Genomic DNA, 21,784 nt, shown 5'->3' on the forward strand with positions numbered 1-21,784 from the left:
GAGCAAGGTGCAAAGCAAAGGACATGGAAAACCAAGAGAAAAGTCCATAGTAGATGAGAAATTCTTCCAACTCTCTGAAATGGAGGCCTGTTTAGAAAACAGAGAAAAAGAAGAGGAACGAAAAGATGATGATGAGGTGGCAGATACTGATTTTTCTGAAGATACTGATTCTGATGAAGATGAAGGGGGACTGTTTGGAAGTAAAAAACTTCAGGTAAAGTTTTGAGAGAGGAGAGAGCACTTTCCTCCTCCTCAAATTAGCTTTTGTTCTGTTTTTCTAGGAGAGATGTAATTGTGGTTAGAAGATTTGAAGCTAAGAAATGTTGTGCTCTATCTTATCAGTTATAAATGAATCTGTACTTCCATTCAGTTTGTGTTCCAGTTGTTCTTATAACAGTTTTATGGTAATGTTTTTAGTTGCCAATTTCACCTAATAACTATTTTTGGTTTGTAGTGTTATTAAGTTAGAAAGTAATGTAGACATACAGTATACACACACAAATATATGTGCATGTGTTAATGATGTATTTTTCTATTCCTAGTTAATAGTTTTAAAAACTTTTTATTTTTGTCAGATAAAAGTTCCAGAAATATGAAGTACAAAGATTTTTTTGATCCAGTTGAAAGTGATGAAGATATAGCAAGTGATCACGATGATGATCTGGTTCAAACAAGATGATGAAATTGCTGAAGAAGCAGCAGAAGAACTAAGCATTTCTGAAATGTATTTAGAACCATCCTTTACATTGTTAGCTGGAATTGCCCAATCATGTATCGGTACTTGTGGTTTTCACATATGTTTGTTTTAAGAAGTTAGATACTCTCCTATCAGATATTCTCAAGATAGCCAGAGGAAAGTCTGGATTTAAAGGGACATTAGAGATCATTTAATGAAGAAAAATATTACTGGCAGTAGCAATCAAACCTTTCTTACCAGGAACTTTGATTTGGTTTTGTGCCCAAAATATCCTGTTATTTTTGTGAGATAGGAGGTTTGTATTATAGATTGATGAATAATTTATTTTCTATATATTGGACACTTTTTGTTCTGTTTCTTACATAGCATGTCACTTAAATGATACCTTCTCTTCCTCCATACCTGAATGATTTTGGAAGTTCTGAGCATTTGGTGGCATTAGGCATATAAAAGAAGAACTTTATTAAGGGAAAATATGTTTCCTTTTGTTTTTCTAATGGAAAGCAGTATATTTTTTTTTTTGTAAGAGTTTTGGTAGTGCAGGGATGGAGACGATGACCTGGAAGAAAGTGAAGACAGTAAACAAGGTAAAGAAAGCTTGAAAAGAGTGACCTTTGCTTCACCGGATGATGAGGCAACTGAAGATGCAGGTGTTTTAAATGTAAAGAAAAATTCTGATGAAGATAAATCCTCTTTTCAAAAAAGACAGGAAAAGGTAGGAATTTGAGGAATTTTTAATATGCTTGACATGATTGTGGAACTCACAGACTACTAACAAATCTTCTCTATTTTTCTTTTTTCTTTTTTTTGAGATGGAGTCTTGCTCTATCACCCAGGCTGGAGTGCAATGGCACGATCTTGGCTCACTGCAGCCTCCGCCTCCTGATTTCAAGTGATTCTCCTTCAGCCTCTTGAGTAGCTGAGATTAGAGGTGCATGCCACCATGCCTGGCTAATTTTTGTATTTTTAGAAGACAAGGGGTTTCACCGTGTTGGCCAGGCTGGTCTCGAACTCCTGACCTCAGGTGATCCTCCTGCCTTGGCCTCCCAAAGTGCTGAGGATACAGGTGTGAGCCACTGTGCCCCAGCCTTCCCTATTTTTTTGTGGGAACTAGTAACCATCCTTTGAAAACAAATATGTTGGCCAGGTGTGGTGGCTTACACCTGTAATCCTAGCATTTTGGTAGTCTGAAGCAGGAGGATCGCTTGAGCTCAGGAGTTCAAGACCAGCCTGGGCAACATAGTGAGACCTTGTCTCTACAAAAAATACAAAAATTAGTGGGACACAGTGGTGTATGCCTGTAGTCCAGCTACTCAGGTAGCTGAGGCAGGAGGATCACTTCAGCCCAGGAGTTCAGTGCTGCAGTGAGCTATGATCACATCACTCTCTCCAGCCTGGGTGGTGGAGCAAGATCCTGTCTTCAAACAAACAAAGAAACAGAAAACTGAAAATCTTGCTGCTACTCTCTAATGCAAAAGCACAGTATATAGAGTTGCCATATGGAAAGCATGTGATTTGCAAAAATCAGTGCCCGCATTACCCAGCCCATAGCTTTCAACTTGGGGCCTGTGTGTAAAATGATTGTTTCTTTTCTGTCTCCCTTATGTCTTTATATGCATAGCATATCTCTCCTGACAAAGCTGTCCTGAGAACCTCTTCTTGTAACTGTTTTGACTGCTCCGGAGGATGCCGCCTACGTCTTTAAGGTGCTCCACAGATTTTGATGAGTTCCAAATAGTCATAATTTTAATTAATACCATGAAAAATATATCTTGCAAAGTATGTCATGATTTCAGACAAGTGAAATTTCATTTAATTTTAGTAGATGTAGTCCGGCTCCAATAATTGGGCTATATTATTTATCCAATCTTAAAATTTTATTATAATAAAAATGAGAATCGCGCCAGGCACAGTAGCTCACACTTGTAATTCCAGCACTTTGGGAGGCTGAGGAGGGAGGATTGCTTGAGCCCAGGAGTTCGAGACCAGCCTGGACAACATGGTGAAACCCCATCTCCACTAAAAATGTAAAAAATTAGCTGGGTGTGGTAGCGTGAGCCTATAGTCTCTGCCACTCGAGAGGCTGATAGGGGATGATCACTTGAGTCCAGGAGTTCAAGGCTGCACTGAGCTATGATTGGACTATGGCACTCCAGCCTGGGCAACAGAGCTGGAGAATAAGCAAATAAACGATACCAAGAATATCAAAAGAATTATTTTTAAAATCTGTGAATCTAAGTTAAATTCATCATTGTCAGATTGTCCCTGGAAGATAAATTCTAAAGGAGAAAAAGAAACATAAAGTATCAGTGAGATAGTGTCCTCCCATCCTGCTTCTCCCACCCTCCCCCACAAAAAAGAAAGAAAGGTTTGGTTTCGCTATGAAATTATATCAGAGCTTCAAGTGAAGTTTTCAGTAAATCACAAGTAATTTATTGCAATTTCCACATATAAAGAATAAAGTAGAACTTTCAAACTTTTTTCTTTTGAAACCGTTAGAGCATGAAAACCCAAACCTGACAAAGGTACCTGACAAACAGAGCATTAAAACACACACACTCTCTCATTCATGACTAGTGATGCAAACGTAGCACAGTGGGAAAATTATGCCACACAACCACATGAGCCTTATTCTCTTGAATCACTATTAGAAGATCTGGTATGATTCCTGCTGGCAAGATGTTAAGGAGAGAATACACGGTTCCATCCATATGTGTTAGAAAGACCTTTGATAAAATTCAATATTTATTTCTAATTTTTTTTTACTCCTAGTGGATTATAAATACATCTATCCAAAAGCTGCCATCATGCATGATGGGTGAAATTCTAAAAACATCCCTTTAAGATCAGGAATAAGACAAAATGTCCAGTATTACTGTTACCGCTGTTAATTAACATTAACAGTTAATAACCAAATAAGCCAGTGCAGCTACAAAAGATAAAGATAAGAGATTAGGAAAACTGCTGGGAGCAGTGGTTCTCACCTGCAATCGCAGCACTTTGGGAGTTCAGGAGCTCCCAGCACTTGAGCTCAGGAGTTTGAGACCAGCCTGGGCAACATAGTGAGACCTCATCTCTGTAAAAAAAATACAAAATTATCTAGGTGTGTTACATGTGCCTGTGGTCCCAGCTACTTGGGAGTCTGAGGTGAGAGACTGCTTGAGCCTGGGAGGCAGATGTTGCAATGAGCTGAGATTGTGCAGCTGTACTCCAACCTGGGCAACAGAGTGAGACTCTGTCTCAAAAAAAAAAAAAAAAAAAAAAAGATTAAGGATACTAAAATGAAAACATTAGTGTTTGGAGAGAAAACTGAATGGATAAACTGAATTGACATTAGGAAAATAAGAGCATTCTGTAAGATAGCTGAAAAAGCTGGTATTTATACACTGAAGTCATAATTGTTGTCTTTTAGAAGTTAGAGATAATAAGAATTTGAGTTTAGAGTCAAAAGGGTCAACCTCCATCAAATACTAATATTCTAATCAAAGAATTACTTAGGCAGACGTGATGGCTCATGCCTGTAATCCCAGCCCTTTGGGAGGCTGAGGCAGGCAGATCACAAGGTCAGGAGATCGAGACCATCCTGGCTAACACGGTGAAACCCCATCTCTACTAAAAATACTAAAAATTAGCCAGGCGTGGTGGTGGGTGCCTGTAGTCCCAGCTACTCAGGAGGCTGAGGCAGGAGAATGGCATGAACCCAGGAGATGGAGCTTGCAGTGAGCCGAGATCACGCCACTGCACTCCAGCCTGGGCGACAGAGTGAGAGACTGTACCTCAAAAACTAAAACAAAAACAAAAACAACAATTACTTAACTTTAGGATGCTCTAATAATCAGAATTGATAGTGGTTTGTGAAGAGATAAATCACTTGAATAGAAGAGAACCCAGAAATAAACCCAAATGCTTCTGGGGGAGTGTAGTATATTATAAACATGACATTTTAAGCCAATGAGGAAAAGAAATCATTTGCAGCTCACCCCACCATAGGCAGCAGGAATAGGAAGTCATTGGAAGAATAAAAAGACGGTAAGAACAGAACAATTGTAGAACAGTACGTTTCTTGCTTCCCCATTTTTCAAAGTATTTTTTGCTTTTTCACAAATATAAGTGTAATTTTGTTTTCTAAATGAATACTAATTCTTTTTTCTCTTTCTTAGATGAATGACAAAAATTACATCTTTAGAAAAAGAGTTGTTAGAAAAAAGCCTTGGCTGCGTGTGGGGGAAGTGACAACACAGAAGAGACCAGAGAAGAGCCTCCTGGAGGAGAGCTGCACTTTGACCATGCTGTCCGGATGGGTGTGGTGCGCTCTTCTGCAGAGTGTTCACTTCTCTGCTTTTTCTATGGTCCCATTTCATAGAAAGATTTGGGGTGATGTTTCTTTCCCTCAACTTTTTATTTTAAAAACTTGCAAACACAGAAAAGTTGATAAAATCATGCAGTGAACATATGTATGCTATTCAACTGGATTCACTAGTTAACATTTTGTCATATTTGTTTTCTCTCTTCCACATATGGAAGATTGTATATGTGCCCTTCTTCCCCCTGAATGATTTCAAAGTAAGTTGGCAGTATCAGAGCATTTCACTGTTAAGTACTTTTGCAGATATCATCTAAGAACCAGGACATTCTCCTATATAATCACAATGCCATTAATCCACCCAAAAATTTTAACTTCAATACACTAATGATATCTAATGTATGGATTATAATCAGCTTTCTGGCAGTAATCTGTTTAGAAGGCTTGCATCCTGTCACTGTCCACCGATTAAATTTTGAACTCTAACTTGAAACCCTGGTCATCTCATTGCCTTCTTTCTTATACCCATTAAATCCAAAGGAGCTCTCATTTTATTTCTACAGAAAAGAGAATGGAAAAGAGGGGAAGAGTCCCTAGTACCTTGGATAAAGTATGAGCACTTACTACCGTATGTATTCTAGTTCTGTAGTTTTCAAACTTCAGGGAGCATCTCAAGGCTTATTAAAGCACAGATAGCTGTCCTTCCCCACTTTCTGATTCAGAAGGTGTGGGGCTGGCCCAGGAATTTGCATGTCTAACAAGTTCCCACGTGTTGCTGATGCTGAGGGTCTAAGGAATACAATGCGTGAACCCGTGGTTTAGTGGATATCCACCTAATGAATACATGTTGTATTTCCTTTTGCACGTGTGATTACAGAGGAAACACCTTTCAACTGGAAGATATCATTAAACAGAGGATAACAGATCAGGTCAGTAAGAATTAAATTTAACTTAATTGAAATGTCACTCAAAAGTTTAGAAATAATATGACAGGCCAGACACAGTGGCTCATGCCTGTAATCCCAGCACTTTGGGATGCCAAGGCAGATGGATCACTTGAGGTCAGGAGTTCAAGACCAGCCTGTCCAAGATGGTAAAACTTCTTCTGTACTAAAAATACAAAAATTAGCTGGGCATGGTGGTGCATGCCTATAGTCCCAGGTACTCGGGAGGCTGAGGCAGGGGAATCGCTTGAACTCAGGATATGGAGGTTGCAGTGAGCTGAGATGCACCACTGCACTCCAGCCTGGGCAACAGAGTGAGACTCCATCTCAAAATAAATAAATAAGATAAAAATAAAAATAAAGGGAAGATGGGGTAGCTTTGTGTACTGCATGTCCCAAAAATGGGCTGATTTCTCTCAAGAGGCAGGGATTTAAGCTCTGTAGCCTACATGGGATACATACAGGAGAAAAAAGAAGAAAAAGAAAAGAAATGTAAATATAAATAAATGAAAATAACACTTCTCCATGATTATAAAGGAAATCACATTGTTTTTGTAATAATTTGGATGACAAAATATAAAGAAAAATCTTTAATTTTGCCACTCAAAACATTCTGGTTTGTTGCTTTTCACACTTTTTATGCTATAAACATTTTAAAAAGTAGAATCATAGTACATGGTCTTTTGTCACTTACTATATTTTAAGCATGTTTCTATGGGAGAAATATATCCTGGCATCATCACTTTTAATCGCTGGGTGTATGGTAAGTGAATGATTGCCACCCCAGAGGTGAATTTCCTTCTATATATATTTTAATGGACTTGAGTGAGGATTTTTACACTGAATTCATAGAAGTAGAATTTCTACAGGAAAATAATATAAAACAGTTTTAGGATTTTTAAAAGAAATGTTGAAATCATCCTATAGGAAAATTGGTTGGGTTTATACTCCCACCAACAGGGACAGAGCTCCAGGTTCCCCCTTCCATTTGTCATCTTCACCGGTCTTTAAGCAGAAAATCTCATTGCTTTCATTACCTTTCTTTGATTTCTAGCGCTTTTGAATCTTTTTCATTTGCTTATTGGCCATCTTTATTCTTGTGGGAGGTGCCGGTTTCTCCATTGTCCATTTTCTGCTGGAAATCATTCATTTTTTTTTCTGAGTAATTTTAAAGATTTCTTTATAGGCTAAGGATACAAACCTTTAATCTGTCATTGAGGTTACAAAGACCTTCTCCCAGTAAGTAATTTGTCATTTCACTTTATTTATTTATTTTTTGCTAGCAAAGCACCAAAGTCAAATTTCACTTAATTTTTATCCTGCTGAATGAACACATTTTAACTTAGTGATTTTAGTGGAAACAGGAGCAGGACAGAACGTAATAACTAGATCTTGCTCTGTCACCCTAACTGGAGTGCAGTAGCATGATCATAGCTACTGCAGCCTCAAACTTCTGGGCTCAAGTGATTTTCCCACCTCAGCCGCCCAAGTAGCTCTAGGACTACAGGTGTGTGCCACCAAGCCCAGCTAATTTTTAAATTTCCTTTGTAGAGATATGAATTCACTATGCTGCCCAGGCTGGTCTTGAACTTCTGACTTACCCCACCTTGGCTTGCCAATATGCTGGGAGTAGAGGCGTGAACTACTGCTCCCGGCCAAGAGCTTACTTGTGTTTGCTAGTGAGATTCTTGGTATCTTTTTATATTTGAGGCTTTCGTGCTAGTGCTGAAGTATTACACTCACCATCTGAGGTTTACAGGACTTTTGTTTTAATGTTGAATAGAGGGAACTGTTTAGTTTTGCACCTTTGCAAGTATACAAAATGTGCCTACCAGGACTTTGCTTTATATCCATTGAAAAGCAAGAAGTAACACAGTAGAAGTATGCCTGGCTACAGGCTGTGGAAGAATGGAGTATTCTGGTTTAATTCTATTAACTTGGAAGGATGAAGGTGAAAAAAATTCAAAACTTTAATTTCCTGTTGAATGCAATCTGAAAATATAGCCAGTGACTCCACTTTTCTTCTCTAGTAAGTTTGGACATTCAGATCTACGTTGTCTTTTATCATAGAATTCCTAGTGCGCCGGAGTCTTATATTGTGAAGATCCTTTTCTAAAACTTTAGATGTAAGAGAATAGAAATGATATTGGATGAGATCAGGCTGGATGAGAACTGATACCTGTAAATATATTTTTTAGATGAAATCTCTGATTGCCACACGTTTTCTTATTGAACTCATAAAAATAAAACACACTGGCTGGAGGGTGGAAGTAGGAAGGAGATTTATGTCTTTTAATTGCATGTCATTGTTTCATATCGAGACAGAACATATAGTATCCCTGGCTTTGGACCTATAGAAGGAAACACATTTTTCTACCTGCTGTATGGCAGAGGTTCCTGAACACCTGGACAGCTTATTGCAGCACGGATTGCTGGGCCCTACTCCAGAGTTTCTGATTCATCAGGTCTAGGGTGGGGCCTGAGAATTTACATTTATAAGAAGTTCCCAGGTGCTCCTGGTCCAGAGACTATATGTTTGAGAGCCACTCTTACATACTAACTGTAAATTGTAGAACTCTATAAAAAAGCTTAGTTTGGTCTGAGATAAGAAGCACACAGGTAATGGAGCAAATCATGAAAAAGTCAACCCTTGATCCCAGGTAACAAGTAACACACAGTGACAAAACACAATTCTTGGTTTTCATGATTGCAAGTCATAGCCAAGTATCTAGTGAGAAATTCAGTTTCATTTTCAGGGCTTAGAGGCCAGGTGATTCTAGAAAAATAGGATTTAGTGATTAACCTCATGAGAGTGGGAGTTATTTATGTCCTTTTTCTCTCCCCCATCACTTACACCATTTAGCCTTACATTAGAAGGGTCCTGTATTTGCTTTAACCCTGTAAAGAACTTTGAGTGCTTATTAAACAGAAAGCTTTGTGTGTGTGTGTGTGTGTGTGTGTGTGTGTGTATGTATATATTTAGAGACAGAGTCTCATTCTGTAACCCAGGCTGAAGTGCAGTGGCATGATTTTGGCTCACTGCAACCTCTGCCTCACAGGTTCAAGGGATTCTCCTGCCTCAGCCTCCCAAGTAGCTGGGATTACAGGCACCTGCCACCATGCCCAGCTACTTTAGTATTTTTAGTAGAGACAGGGTTTCATCATGTTGGCCAGTCTGGTCTTGAACTCCTGAATTCGGGTGATCCACCCACCCCAGCCTCCCAAAGTGCTGGGATTACAGGCATGAGCCATCACGCCGGGCTCAAAACCTTTGTGTTTTTAAAGATATTAGACATGTTTCTTGTTTTTTTTTTTTTTTAAAACTTAACACTAATGTAGGAGAATAAGAGAAAGTTTTTCTAAAAAAGAGAAAACATTGTGATTACTTTATCTTATTGGAATGTTGGATACTAAAGTCTGCTTTATCAATCATCAAGCACACTATAAAATTTCCATTTTAATAGGATTTGTACCTCAATTGAGGTAATAAAGTTTTAAAGTTTTTCAAGTGAAAGCCAGCCCCGCCCCTCTCCTGGAGTGGGCGGGGACAGCAGTTGCAAGGGCAGCTTTCCTTGTGACCACACAGGTCCTTCATGACACGCTGCTGTCTGGCCACACCTCCTTTTCCTTTCATCTTTCTCATTGGCCAATGGGCTTCAAGCATTAAGGCCACGCCCCTATTCTGCATTCTAGTGCAGCCCTGGTTACGCCTCCTCTGGCTCAGTCACACAGCGACGTAGAGGTGACTGGAGGTGTATAGTTGTCCTCACCTGGATCGTGCTGATGTGGCCCCAACCCCACCTCCCTGACCATCTCCACCTCCCTGACAATCCCCACCTCCCTACCCACCCCCACCTCCCTACCCATCCCCACCTCCCTACACACCCCCACCTCCCTACACACCCCCACCTCCCTACACATCCCCACCTCCCTACCCACCCCCACCTCCCTACCCACCCCCACCTCCCTACCCATCCCCACCTCCCTACCCATTCCCGCCCCCCTACCCTCCCCCACCTCCCTACCAACCCCCACCTCCCTACCCACCCCCACCTCCCTACACACCCCCACCTCCCTACACACCCCCACCTCCCTACACACCCCCACCTCCCTACACAGCCCCACCTCCCTACACAGCCCCACCTCCCTACACATCCCCACCTCCCTACCCATCCCCGCCCCCCTACCCAACCCCACCTCCCTACCCAACCCCACCCCCCTACCCACCCCCACCCCCCTACCCAACCCACGATGTACAAAGAAACCCGACAGAACAAATTGGCCGAGGCCAAGGAAAAGGTAAACGCACCAGCACCCCAACCCAAGTTGAGGCTCCCTCTGACAGCCGAACTGCTGCCAGTCTGTGCCACTCCCGAGGCACACCGGGCTGGGCCCCCCCAGTACCTCTGGGATCCCCACACCAAAATCTTGTCAGTCAGCCCAACCCCCAGATGAGTCCTGCCCGTGCCCTGCCTGGCACCCCAGGGTGACTTTGAGCAGGTGACTCCCGGGGCTTCCAACTCCATACTCTGCCCTTACCTCCTGCTACCCCAAACCCGACCTCCCTGGGCTCTTTGGGCTCACATCTCCAAGGACCTGGGTGCCCCAGAACCTGCCCTCACCAGTTGCCACAGGGTGACTTTGGGGACGTGACTCCTGGGGCTCCTTGTTCCTTACTTGGCCCTCACCTCCTGCCGCCCCAAGCCTGACCTCCCGGGGCTCTTTGGGGTCACATCTCCAAGGACCTGGGTCCCAATTTTGTGACCCCCCTCCCCAGTCTCAAAGCGGCAACTTGGGCATTGCACTCATGTGTCCCCCCCACCCCCACCACTGCACCGAGGAGTGGAATGTAGTGATGTCACAGTCCCTCTACAAACTGTCATTACTACCACAAGACTGGCCTTTGGTCTTAGGACCCAGTCCCCTAAGTGTTCTTGCCCACTTCTGTTTCCTCTGGTTGCAGCACAGGTTTCCAGCTGGAAGGGGAATGGGGACCGTGGGACCTAGAAGAGAGAGGTTTCAGGCTGCCTGACTTCCTTACCACAGACGTTGACAGTGTGAAAAGCCTACACCTCCCCCATGAGCTCCACATGTTGACAGTGTCTCTGGGTGGCAATGGGAGAACGGGTTGGGTTTGGTTTTCTCCCAGGCTTCTACTCTCCGGAGAGACTTTAACATTTTTTCTGAGTTCTGCACCTCAGATTTGAATTCTCCATTGTTCTGGGACCAGAGTGCCCCTCAGTCACTGGTTTCTGGAGTGAGATCTGCTTATCTTCTGTGGAACAGATCTTGGGAAACTGGACTTGACAGCTTGAGTCTTCCTCATCTCATCTCAACCTGGGGTACTTTGAGTGCCACAGGATAAATATGGGGCATCTTTCTGAAGCATCAGTTTCCCTTGATTCCATTGAGAGATGAAACATTAATGTACTTAGGGATGAAAGTCACATAGATTTATAAGAGTATACAAAACTTCTCTCTGAAATGAGGCTTGGGTTGTCCTCTTTCTGCTAAATTCCCGGATTTAACAGAAAGGCTGCCTTCTGCCATGAGGATACATTGATGTAAAGATTTGAGAGGTACTGGTGTACTTCTTAACACTAACAGACGTGTGAGGGTGTACAGTTCCTGCCTACTTAATATTTGCTTTTCTACCTCTGCCTCTGGTTTTGGTCCCTGGCAGCTGCTGATTTGTGGCAAAATCCCAGAGCTCAGAGTCAGAAAACTGAGTTTAAGTTCCATTACTGCCTTTTTCTTCAGCCATGGTATCAATCTCTCTCAGTCACTAAGTGATTGTGACAACATTTCCTACAGTTGGTGGCATTAAATCAGATGGTCTATAAGAGTATTTAGTATAAACTGTAAAGCAGGATGTGACTGTAGGAGCTTGTAGTTCTCATGAGTATCACTGCTCTTCCTTTCCACAGTTGAGAGACCATCATGCCCAGACCAACCCTAGTGTTGGTGCAGGAGCAAGCGACACCAAAAAGAAGAAAATAAATAATGGCACTAACCCTGAGACAACCACTTCTGATGGTTGCCACTCACCTGAGGATGTGAGTCTTGGCTGGCCAGGCTCCTGGGGACAGAGGGCCCAAGGGGTGGTGGAGGGTAATTGTTAAGATTGTGGAAGAACTGCCAGGTACTGGTTAAGAATTCTGGATTTGAATCCTACCTCTCCATCTCCTAGGGATATGATTTAGGGCAAATAGCTTGAGCTCTTTGGGCCTCTCTTTTCACATCTGTAAAACAGGAGTGGTATTGTTTTACTTGTATTTGTGAAGTTTAAATGAGATTTGTCATTGTGTTTTTATGTTAATCCCTAGTCCAGGGCCTGCTGTAAACTCTCCTTCTTGGGCTTGCATTTCCTGAGGTAGAGTTAGAGAGTATCAGAGGTTTCTGTTAGCTCTGAGAGCCTGACAGTTAAAGGCCCACTAGAATGGAAATCTCAGGGCCAAGGACTCCTGTCTGCCTTTTCTAACTTCTATCCCCACTGTGAGGAACTGTCCCTGGCTCGTATGTGCTCAATGTTTGCTGAACGAATCCACCTTTCTAAATCACAAGCTGGCAGAAGGGTGGGCTTTTCTCACACTCCATCTCTGAAGGTTTCTGTTACTGTCTTTTCAAGAGAATCTAGTTTCAGACTTTGAGTTCCGTGGCTGTGGGCAAAAACCAACAAAGACCCAAATCCTTCTTCTTTGGGAGTTGAGGAGAGTTTACCAGTTTGTGTTCCCATTGGGTCTGAGAACTGTGCCTTTTAAATCCATTCCTGACCCCTGCCTACCGCTTCCTGGCCTGGGGAATAGAGTCAAGGAGGCCACCCTCAGTCACCTTCCTTTGACTCTCCCCACAGAAACAACAGAACCGAGCTCAGCTGGAAGAAGTAACGCGATTTCTTTGTTTGCTCACGACATGACCGCTGGGTTTGGGGGCACTCAGATGTAGAGGCCCCAGTCTCATCTCCCCCACTCCTAGCCTGGGGAAGAAGGCTCACCCCCCTTATTCCACCCCATCCCCACAGGGTCCCTGATGAACTGGTCCCATGGGTGGGCCTGTCCTGGGGCAGTGGTGCCATTCTGGGGGCATGTCTCTTGCTGTGCCATCTCTGCCTCCTCCTAGCAAGAGCTCTGTCTTCCTCTTTCTATAGGAAAAGAAGGCAAACCACCAACATCAGGAAGCTCTAAGGAGGGAGCTAGAGGTGAGTGGAGGGTGTGAAGTTCCCTCCTGTCCTCTGGGGAATGTTTCTTTGCTTCTCTTTCAGCATTTGCTTGTCTTTTCTCCCAAAGGCCCAGGTTCATACCATACGAATCCTTACATGTCAGAAAACCGAGCTTCAGACGGCACTCTATTACAGCCAGCAAGCTGTCAAGCAGTTGGAAGGTGGGAATCTGGCACCCCGTCATCCTTGAACCTGGCACTTTGACAGGCCTTTAGGGGGAGTCCTTTGGGCCACATCTGAATGTCTCTCATTCCAGGAGAGGCCAGGGATCTGATCGGCCGCCTGCATGATTCATGGAAGTTTGCAGGAGAGTTAGAGCAGGCTCTCTCTGCCGTCACTACACAGAAGGAGAAGGCGGATAAGGTGAGTCCAACCACTGCCCCATACCCTGGGAGCCCAGCTTCGCAGATGGAGGAGTGAGCCTAAAGTTCCCTTCTGTAGGATGGAGGTGTCCTGCCCAGAAGGCAGCATTGCCATTTCTTGCTGCTTTTGTGTGTGGTTGTTAGAGGCAGACTGGGGCTGAGTGGGCTGCTGCAGATGAGCTGGGGAGCATTGTGGGGAGTGAGCACTGGACATAGAACTCAGAGGCCAAGTGCCCGCCCTGCCCATCCTTGGCTGTGGCCTTGGCCAAGTCCTAAGTGGCGGTTAGGGTACTTGTACCATAAAGGTACAGAAGAGTATCTTGAGTATGTTATTATTTGTGTGGAGAGAGGGAGCAGGTATATATGTGTGTGTGTGTATGTATTATGGTAATATACATAAAACATGTTTGTAAGGATTCATAAAAAAACTCAGGATAGAGGCACAGTGTGGGGGGGAGATATTTCCCTTCTGGACTTTCTGAGTTTTGGACTATGTGAACGTATCACCCTTTCAAAAATTCAACAAAGGATTAATTTCCTCCTTCTTAACTCTGCCCCTACCTCCAGCGAAAGAATGGGCTTAGAGAATCAGATATACCTGGGTATTGAAATCCCAGCTGTAGGTGATCTTAGGCAGCACTTAACCTTTAATACCACATGTTTTTCATCTACACAATAGAGATAATAATGGTAACCATCTCCTATGGAGGTTATGAGGATTAAATAGGATTATTAGCATAGTGCCTGGTGAAGCACTCAATAAAGGTTCCAACAGTGGTAGTAATAAGAATAATAACAATAGCAATATTATCTGATCTCTCTGGGCCCCTGTTAGCCAGCCCTAAATTCAGTCTCTTTCCCTGTCCCTTCCACCTTCACTGAGTTCTTTGAAAAACAAATGAGGGCCGGGTGCTCTCGCTCATGCCTGTAATGCCAGCACTTCGGGAGGCCGAGGTGGGTGGGTCACCTGAGGTCAGGAGTTCAAGACTAGACTGACCAACATGAAGAAACTCCATCTCTACTAAAAATACAAAATTAGCCGGGTGTGGTGGCACACGCCTGTAATCCCAGCTACTCGGGAAGCTGAGGCAGGAGAATCACTTGGACCCAGGAGGGGGAGGTTGTGGTGAGCCGAGATTACGCCATTGCACTCCAGTCAGGGTAGCAAGAATGAAACTCTGCCAAAACAAACAAACAAACAAACAAATGAAAAACAAATGAGACCATGGGCTTGGAAATGCCTTGAGAACATGTCAGGTGTGATTGAGAGTGAGGGAGTGTTACTGTGGAGTAGTCACAGTAGCTGTTGTTCCTGGTCATCCAGCTACTCCTCTGCCTGCTCTGTCTTGACTTAACCTTTCTCTATTTGCAGTACATCAAGGAGTTAACAAAGGAGAGGGACACCCTGAGTCTGGAACTGTACAGGAACACGTAGGATGGGGGAAGGTGGAATGGGAGGTCTGGGGGCCCTTAGCGTGGATGGTGTGCTGGGAGGTGGGGGGTACAGGTGAGCATGGGGAGAGGCTCCTGCAGGTTTTCATGTGTGCACAGGGAAGCTCTAGTTCAGGCTGTGTCACTGACTCATGGGGTAGCCTCAGGCAACTCATGTCTTCTCTCTGGCCTGCCACCTGTGACTTTTAATTCCTGGGGTCCCTTCCAATGCCACGGTTCTGTGGTTGTGAGCTGAAAGTAGAGGGTTGATCACCAAAGCCGTCCTTTCTGTTCTTCGTTCATTCCTTTCTCTACTGCCTCTGGCCATAGCATAACCGATGAGGAGCTGAAGGAGAAAAATGCTGAACTACAAGAAAAACTTCGACTTGTAGAATCTGAAAAGTCTGAGATCCAGCTCAACGTAAAGGAGCTAAAAAGAAAGCTGGAGAGGGCCAAGCTCCTGCTGCCACAGGTGAGCGGCTGCAGCCCCGAGGGTTGTGGGAGCCCCACCCAGCTGGGACCATGGTCTAGGGATCATGCAGGGTATGGGGAAGCTCCAGCCAAGAGCTGGAAAATTTGGGTCCCTGTTCTGGTCCCACCATAGAATCCTCTAGAGTGTGCTAAAAATGTACAAATTGGGGCCCTGCCTGGGGAATCAGAATCTCAGGGTTAGTGCTTAAAATATTTTTTTAAAGGATACTGGATGAAAACCATTATTTTATAGATTACATTTATTTATTTATTTATTTATTTATTTATTTATTTATTTATTTTGAGTTGGAGTCTCACTCTTTTGCCCAGGCCAGAGTGCAGTGGCACAATCTTGGCTCACTGCAAGCTCTGTCCCCCGGGTTCATGCCATTCTCCTGCCTCAGCCTCCCAAGTAGCTGGGACTACAGGTGCCTGCCACCACACCCGGCTAATTTTTTGTATTTTTAGTAGAGACGGGGTTTCACCGTGTTAACCGGGATGGTCTCCATCTCCTGACCTCGTGATCCGCCCACCTCAGCCTCCCAAAGTGCTGGGATTACAGGCATGAGCCCCCGTGCCTGGCCTATAGATTACATTTATATGGCTAGCTCATGAGTCTGTTTCCTTCTGAGGTTCAAACCAACACTTTGACTATTCCAGCAGCAGCTGCAGGCGGAGGCTGACCACCTGGGTAAGGAGCTGCAGAGTGTGTCAGCAAAGCTCCAAGCCCAGGTGGAAGAGAATGAGTTGTGGAACCGCCTGAACCAGCAACAGGAGGAGAAGATGTGGAGCCAGGAGGAGAAGATACGGGAGCGGGAGGAGAAGATACGGGAGCGGGAGGAGAAGATACAAGAGCAGGAGGAGAAGATACGGGAGCAGGAGGAGAAGATGCGGAGGCAGGAGGAGATGATGCGAGAGAAGGAGGAGAAGATACGGGAGCTGGAGGAGAAGATACACGAGCAGGAAAAGATATGGGAGGAGGAGGAGAAGAGGCAGGAGCAGGAGAAGATATGCGAGCAGGAGAAGAGGCAGGAGCAGGAGGAGAAGATGTGGAGGCAGGAGGAGAAGATACACAAGCAGGAGGAGAAGATACAGGAGCAGGAGGAGAAGATGTGGAGGCAGGAGGAGAAGATGTACGAGCAGGAGAAGATATGGGAGGAGGAGAAGAGGCAGGAGCAGGAGGAGAAGATGTGGAGGCAGGAGGAGAAGATACGGGAGCAGGAGGAGATGTGGAGGCAGAAGGAGAAGATGCACCAGCAGGAGGAGAAGATACGGGAGCAGGAGGAGAAGATGTGGAGGCAGGAGGAGAAGATATGGGAGCAGGAGAAGAAGATGTGGAGGCAGGAGGAGAAGATACGGGAGCAGGAGGAGAAGATGGGGAGGCAGGAGGAGAAGATACGGGAGCAGGAAGAGAAGATGCACGAGCAGGAGGAGAAGATGTGGAGGCAGGAGGAGAAGATGCACGAGCAGGAGAAGATACGGGAGGAGGAGAAGAGGCAGGAGCAGGAGGAGAAGATATGGAGGCAGGAGGAGAAGATACGGGAGCAGGAGAAGATGTGGAGGCAGAAGGAGAAGATGCGCGAGCAGGAGGAAAAGATACGGGAGCAGGAGGAGAAGATGTGGAGGCAGGAGGAGAAGGTGCGGAAGCAGAAAGATATGATGCGAGAGCAGGAGGAGAAGATACGTGAGCAGGAGGAGATGATGCAGGAACAGGAGGAGAAGATGCGGAGGCAGGAGGAGAAGATGTGGGAGCAGGAAGTGAGGCTGCGGCACCAGGAGGAGAAGATGCAGGAACTGGAGGTGAGGCTGCAGGAGCTGGAGGAGAGGCTGGGGGAGCTGGGGCGGAAGGCCGAGCTCTGGGGGGAGCAGACGAAGGTGCGTGGAAACCCTGGAGATCATACAGAACGACCTCACCACAACTTAGCAGATGGTGGTTGGCTCCCTCTGCTTTTCCACCAGTCTGTGGCCTACAGTTTAAATGGTGGGAAGAAGGGTGTGAGATTTGAGGCTGGGGAGGGAGGCATGGGCCTCTAGGCAAGGGAGGCAGTCATTTAGGCCTGGAGGAAGGGGCTAGGGCAAGGGGCCTGGGCAGGCGACAGAGCCCCGCAGTGCCCTCGCCACCCTGTTTATGGGCCCAGAATCTGGAAGCCAGCCACTACCTACCCTGACGCCTATCCTGCAGGTGGAGCTGAAGAGCCAAGAGGCTCAGAGTCTGCAGCAGCAGCGAGCCCATTACCTGGGTCACCTGCAGCAGTGTGTGGCCACCTATCAGCAGCTGGCCTCTGAGAAGGAGGCACTGCCCAGCTGCAGCAGCAGGAAGCTCAGGGCGAAGCGGTGGCCGAGGTGGCCCACCAAGAGTTGCAGGAGACCCGGTTGAGGGAGGTGATGAGGGCGGGGCCCCAAGCGGGATGACCTGGCAACCTCCGTGCCTTCTCACTCTCTTTCCTGGCCCCTTAGGAGCACCTGGAAGCTGCCATCTACCGAGCAGATGACAAGAACGCACAAACAATAAACATGTAAAAGCCGGCAGCAAGGCCTGGAGAAGAGTAAGCCGCCACGTGACTGTTTAGAATAGAGTCTGAGCACAAACCTGAAAAAAAACATTTATTTATTTTAAATTGTGGCAAAATACTGGCCAGGCGCGGTGGCTCATGCCTGTAATCACAGCAACTTGGGAGACCGAGGTGAATGGATGACCTGAGGTTAGGGGTTCAAGACCAGCCTGGCCAATACAAAAATTAGCCGGGCATGATGGCGCGTGCCTGTAATCCCAGCTACTTGGGAGGCTGAGGCAGGAGAATCGCTTGAACCTGCGAGGCAGAGGTTGCAGTGAGCTGAGATCGTGCCACTGCACTCAAGCCTGGGTGACAGAGCGAGACTCTGTCTCAAAAAAAAAAAAAAGTTTCTTCCTTACATGTATGTTTCTATTGTATTTTTTCTTGGTCTTTCTCGTTTAGTCTTGTGTTGTCTTATGGCATTCCTAATAAACTTTGTTCTGTCTCCAGAGAGTATTGACTTTGACTTTATGGCACACAACTGGAGTAAGGGCACATCGCCTTCATCTAGTTTGGGACTAAGCTGGTTCAAAGCAAGTTTTAGGTTTTATGATGGCTGGTCTATGTTTTATTCATTTGGACTCCTAGGGGTGGCCCTTCCAGGGTCCCCACCGAGGTCCCATCTCCTTCCTGGGACCCAAATTCTCATTAGATCATTTCAGCCCTGTGAGAGTGCCAAACATTCAGGTAGGCTCTCCAGCCCCTTAAGTACTACTTCATACTCAGTTTCTTAGCCTCTTAGCCCTCTACTGTTGACCAATCACCAAATGTGGGAAAAGCACCACAGACTGTCAGGGTCACCTCCTAGGCCTGGTCACTCAAGTTCTGGCTGAGGTTTTCAGTTACTTTCCAACAATTGTTTTTGATTGGGGGCAGGGCACACTTTTGTCCAGTTTTTCTAACTGCTCTTGTGGGGAGGCGAATCTGTCACAAGCTCTTCTGCCTTTAGTGAAAGTTGAAAACCTTCATCTGTCCTTTTTTTGTTGTTTTTGAGATGGAGTCTCGCTCTGTTGCCCAGGCGCTAGTGCGGTGGCACGATCTCTGCTCACTGTAACTTCTGCCTCCTGGGTTCAAGCAATTCTCCTGCCTCAGCTTCCCGAGTAGCTGGGATTACAGGCGTGTGCCACCATGCCTGGCTAATTTTTTTGTATACCTTTAATAGAGACAGGATTTCACCATGTTTTCCAGGCTGGTCTCGAGCTCCTGACTCAGGTGATCTACCTGCCTCAGCCTCCCAAAGTGCTGGGATTACAAGTGTGAGCCACTGCGTCCAGCCCATCTGTCTTTTAAAAAAATGTTTTTAATTGGAGGTATAATTTATATTCAGTGAAATGCACAGATCTGGTTTACATTTTGATGAGTTTTAACTCATTTAACATTACCCATGGAACCTACCTCCTTTGAAGATACAGAGTATTTCTATCATCCAGAAAGTGTTCCTGTGCTTTCATCCTGTCCGCCACTCCCCCAGCAGCTGATGAACATGCTGAGGACATTGGTACTGGATTCTGGCCACCCCAAAAGAGCCGCTTTGAGAAGGCTTACCCAGCACTAAATCCCTGCCTGCTCTCTCAAAATTTCCATCTTTAAGCTGGTTGTACCTATAACCCTCCCTCATCAACTCAATAGATAAACAAACCCTGAAAAATAAACTCCCCTTCCTGGCCCAGCAGCCCACAGCCTAATATTGACGGTATTCCCAGGCTTTCAGAAATGGAACTCGCCTGCCGGTTCACCCTCACTAGGGCGGCAGCTGCACAGGAGCAGCTGGGCTCACCCATTAAGCCAGAAGCCAATAGCTGGACAGTGGCACTCAGACCCCAGCCTGGGCCAGCCTGGCTGAAAGCCCCCTTCTTTCCATCCCACTCTGGAGAGAGGGGGCGGAGCATACACAACTCTACTGCCCTCCGCATCCTTCAGCTGTGCTTCCTCCTGGGAGAGGGAGCCGCTCATTAATTTGGCCAAAGCCTTCTTGAGGGCTGTAGGTTTCACAGGCTGGGTGTGTGGGGCCCACCGTGCTAGAGAGAGAGGCTGGTGTGTCAGAAGGCAGCCACCTGGCCAGAGGAGGGTCAACCCCTTGGTGACCTCCTTCCCCCAGCTGGACACAGCGTCCTGCACTCTCTACATGTGACTGTTCCCCTCAGAGCTGCTTCCAGGGGAGGGGTTCTAACCCTGTGGGTGGGGACATTGTGTCACTTTACAGTGGGCCATGGCTCCCTCTGACATCGCCAACTCAGAGGCAGTAGAGAGAAGATGAGAAATTCCCTGGCCCCTCCTCCCTCAGCACCCCCACCTCTGCACACATCCACATATGGAGGCCCTGACAATGGGCCCTGGGAGTGCCGCCATCTGCGCCTCCTTTCCATGCCTGCAGCAGCCATGTCCACTCTCCAGACCCTCACCCACCTGGCTCAGTAGACTCTGCACCGCCTGTGGTCCTGCGCCTACACCTGGGCCTCTGTGCCCGTCAGTTCCCCCAGTCTAGTTCTTATTTTCCCCAACAAGTAGGGAGCCTGTAAGGTCACCTGTTGAGCAAGCTGGGGGAGAGAGTAGGGTGGGGCTGGGAGGATGAGGAGGAGAAGCTCATGGTCATGCTGGAGACTCAGCTGAGCAGAGTCTCTGCAGGCCCCTTGGCTGCCTAGCCAGTGGTGATCCCGCCCCCACCCTCATTTCTTCTTTGTTAACAAAACCATGACCTCATTAAATACTGGACACCTATAAACCTCATGGACCCTCCTCCAGCCTCCCCACCGTGTACTGGTCAGTCTAAGTCAACTCTAGTCATTTCATTCCTCTGGACATTGACTGCTTGGGGCTTGGGCATGAGCTGCCTCTTCACCTGAGCCTCAGCCACAGTTATCCTCTGCACCTATCACGCTGATGCACTGGGCCAGGGAGAGCTCCGTCTCGATGGAGATGAGCTGTGAGGAGGTGGCGGCTGGGTGGATCAGGTTGTGATAACGGGTTTTGTTCAGAAGGTCGTCCATCAGTTTCTGCTCGGCATGGGCCACACGGCAGTCCCCTGGGTAAACACACAGATATGCTGGGCCCTTGCTGCAGCTGTCCCCCACTGCAGCTGACAGCTATGAAGCAGGAGCTGAGAGGGCCAGGGAGCACAGTCACCCTGAGAGCTGGCTGAAGCAGTGAAGGCGCTGGCGGGCCTTCCTTTCCCTGGGGACTTCAAATGACATTAATGACAGAGCTCAGCTACCTCCTCCCCATGCCATACCTCTTCCTCCTCCCCCTCCCTCGATCAATGAACAGCATCCCATGCTCTACACATCTGATACAAAACTGGGTGTCTCTTCCTGACTCCCCCCTTGGTTCATCCAAGTAGCCCCCAAGTCCTGTCTGTCCTCCCATCTCCAAGGCTACAGCCATGTCCCTGCCTCCCCTGCCCTGCCCACCTTCTATTCTCTCCACCTGCACTCTGCCCCTGCCATCCATGTGCCATACAGTGGCAGACTGGTCTTTCTACAGCAAACTGGACTAGGGCCCTTCCCCGCCCACAGCTCTCAGAGCTGGAGGTGGAGTTGAAGCTCATATTCTGGCTTGGCATTCAGAGCGCTTTCCCCCTCGGCACTGGCTTATCCAGAGTGCTCACAGTGCAGGGCAGGAGCCCCATGACTCAAATGTGGGTTTGGTGCAGAACTGGGTCTGAGGTGGTGCTTTCCCTATGAAGAGGCAGGGCCGACATGGGGGGATTTTCTGGGTTCAGATTTAGACCTACAGAGTGCAAGGTTTCTCTGAGGCACCAAATGGAGGGGTCGAGCTAGCAGCTGGCTCCTGGTCTGGAGCTTCA

At 46.4% G+C, this 21,784-nt stretch overlaps 1 protein-coding gene across 1 annotated transcript; it reads left to right on the forward strand.

Annotated features, from left to right (window-relative positions):
- The first annotated feature begins 12,462 nt into the window (after window positions 1–12,462).
- LOC129050259 (golgin subfamily A member 6-like protein 22) lies at window positions 12,463–18,138 on the forward strand. Its single transcript, XM_063716332.1, has 8 exons — window positions 12,463–12,519; window positions 13,092–13,142; window positions 13,231–13,324; window positions 13,420–13,526; window positions 14,898–14,956; window positions 15,287–15,428; window positions 16,088–17,227; window positions 17,885–18,138. Exons 1-8 carry the CDS (start codon window positions 12,463–12,465, stop codon window positions 17,945–17,947), a joined length of 1,713 nt encoding a protein of 570 aa, XP_063572402.1. The 3' UTR covers window positions 17,948–18,138.
- The last annotated feature ends 3,646 nt before the right edge of the window (window positions 18,139–21,784 follow it).

Source organism: Pongo abelii, chromosome 16 (genome assembly GCF_028885655.2).
Source record: "Pongo abelii isolate AG06213 chromosome 16, NHGRI_mPonAbe1-v2.0_pri, whole genome shotgun sequence".
In the NCBI taxonomy this organism is placed as follows: Eukaryota; Metazoa; Chordata; class Mammalia; order Primates; family Hominidae; genus Pongo; species Pongo abelii.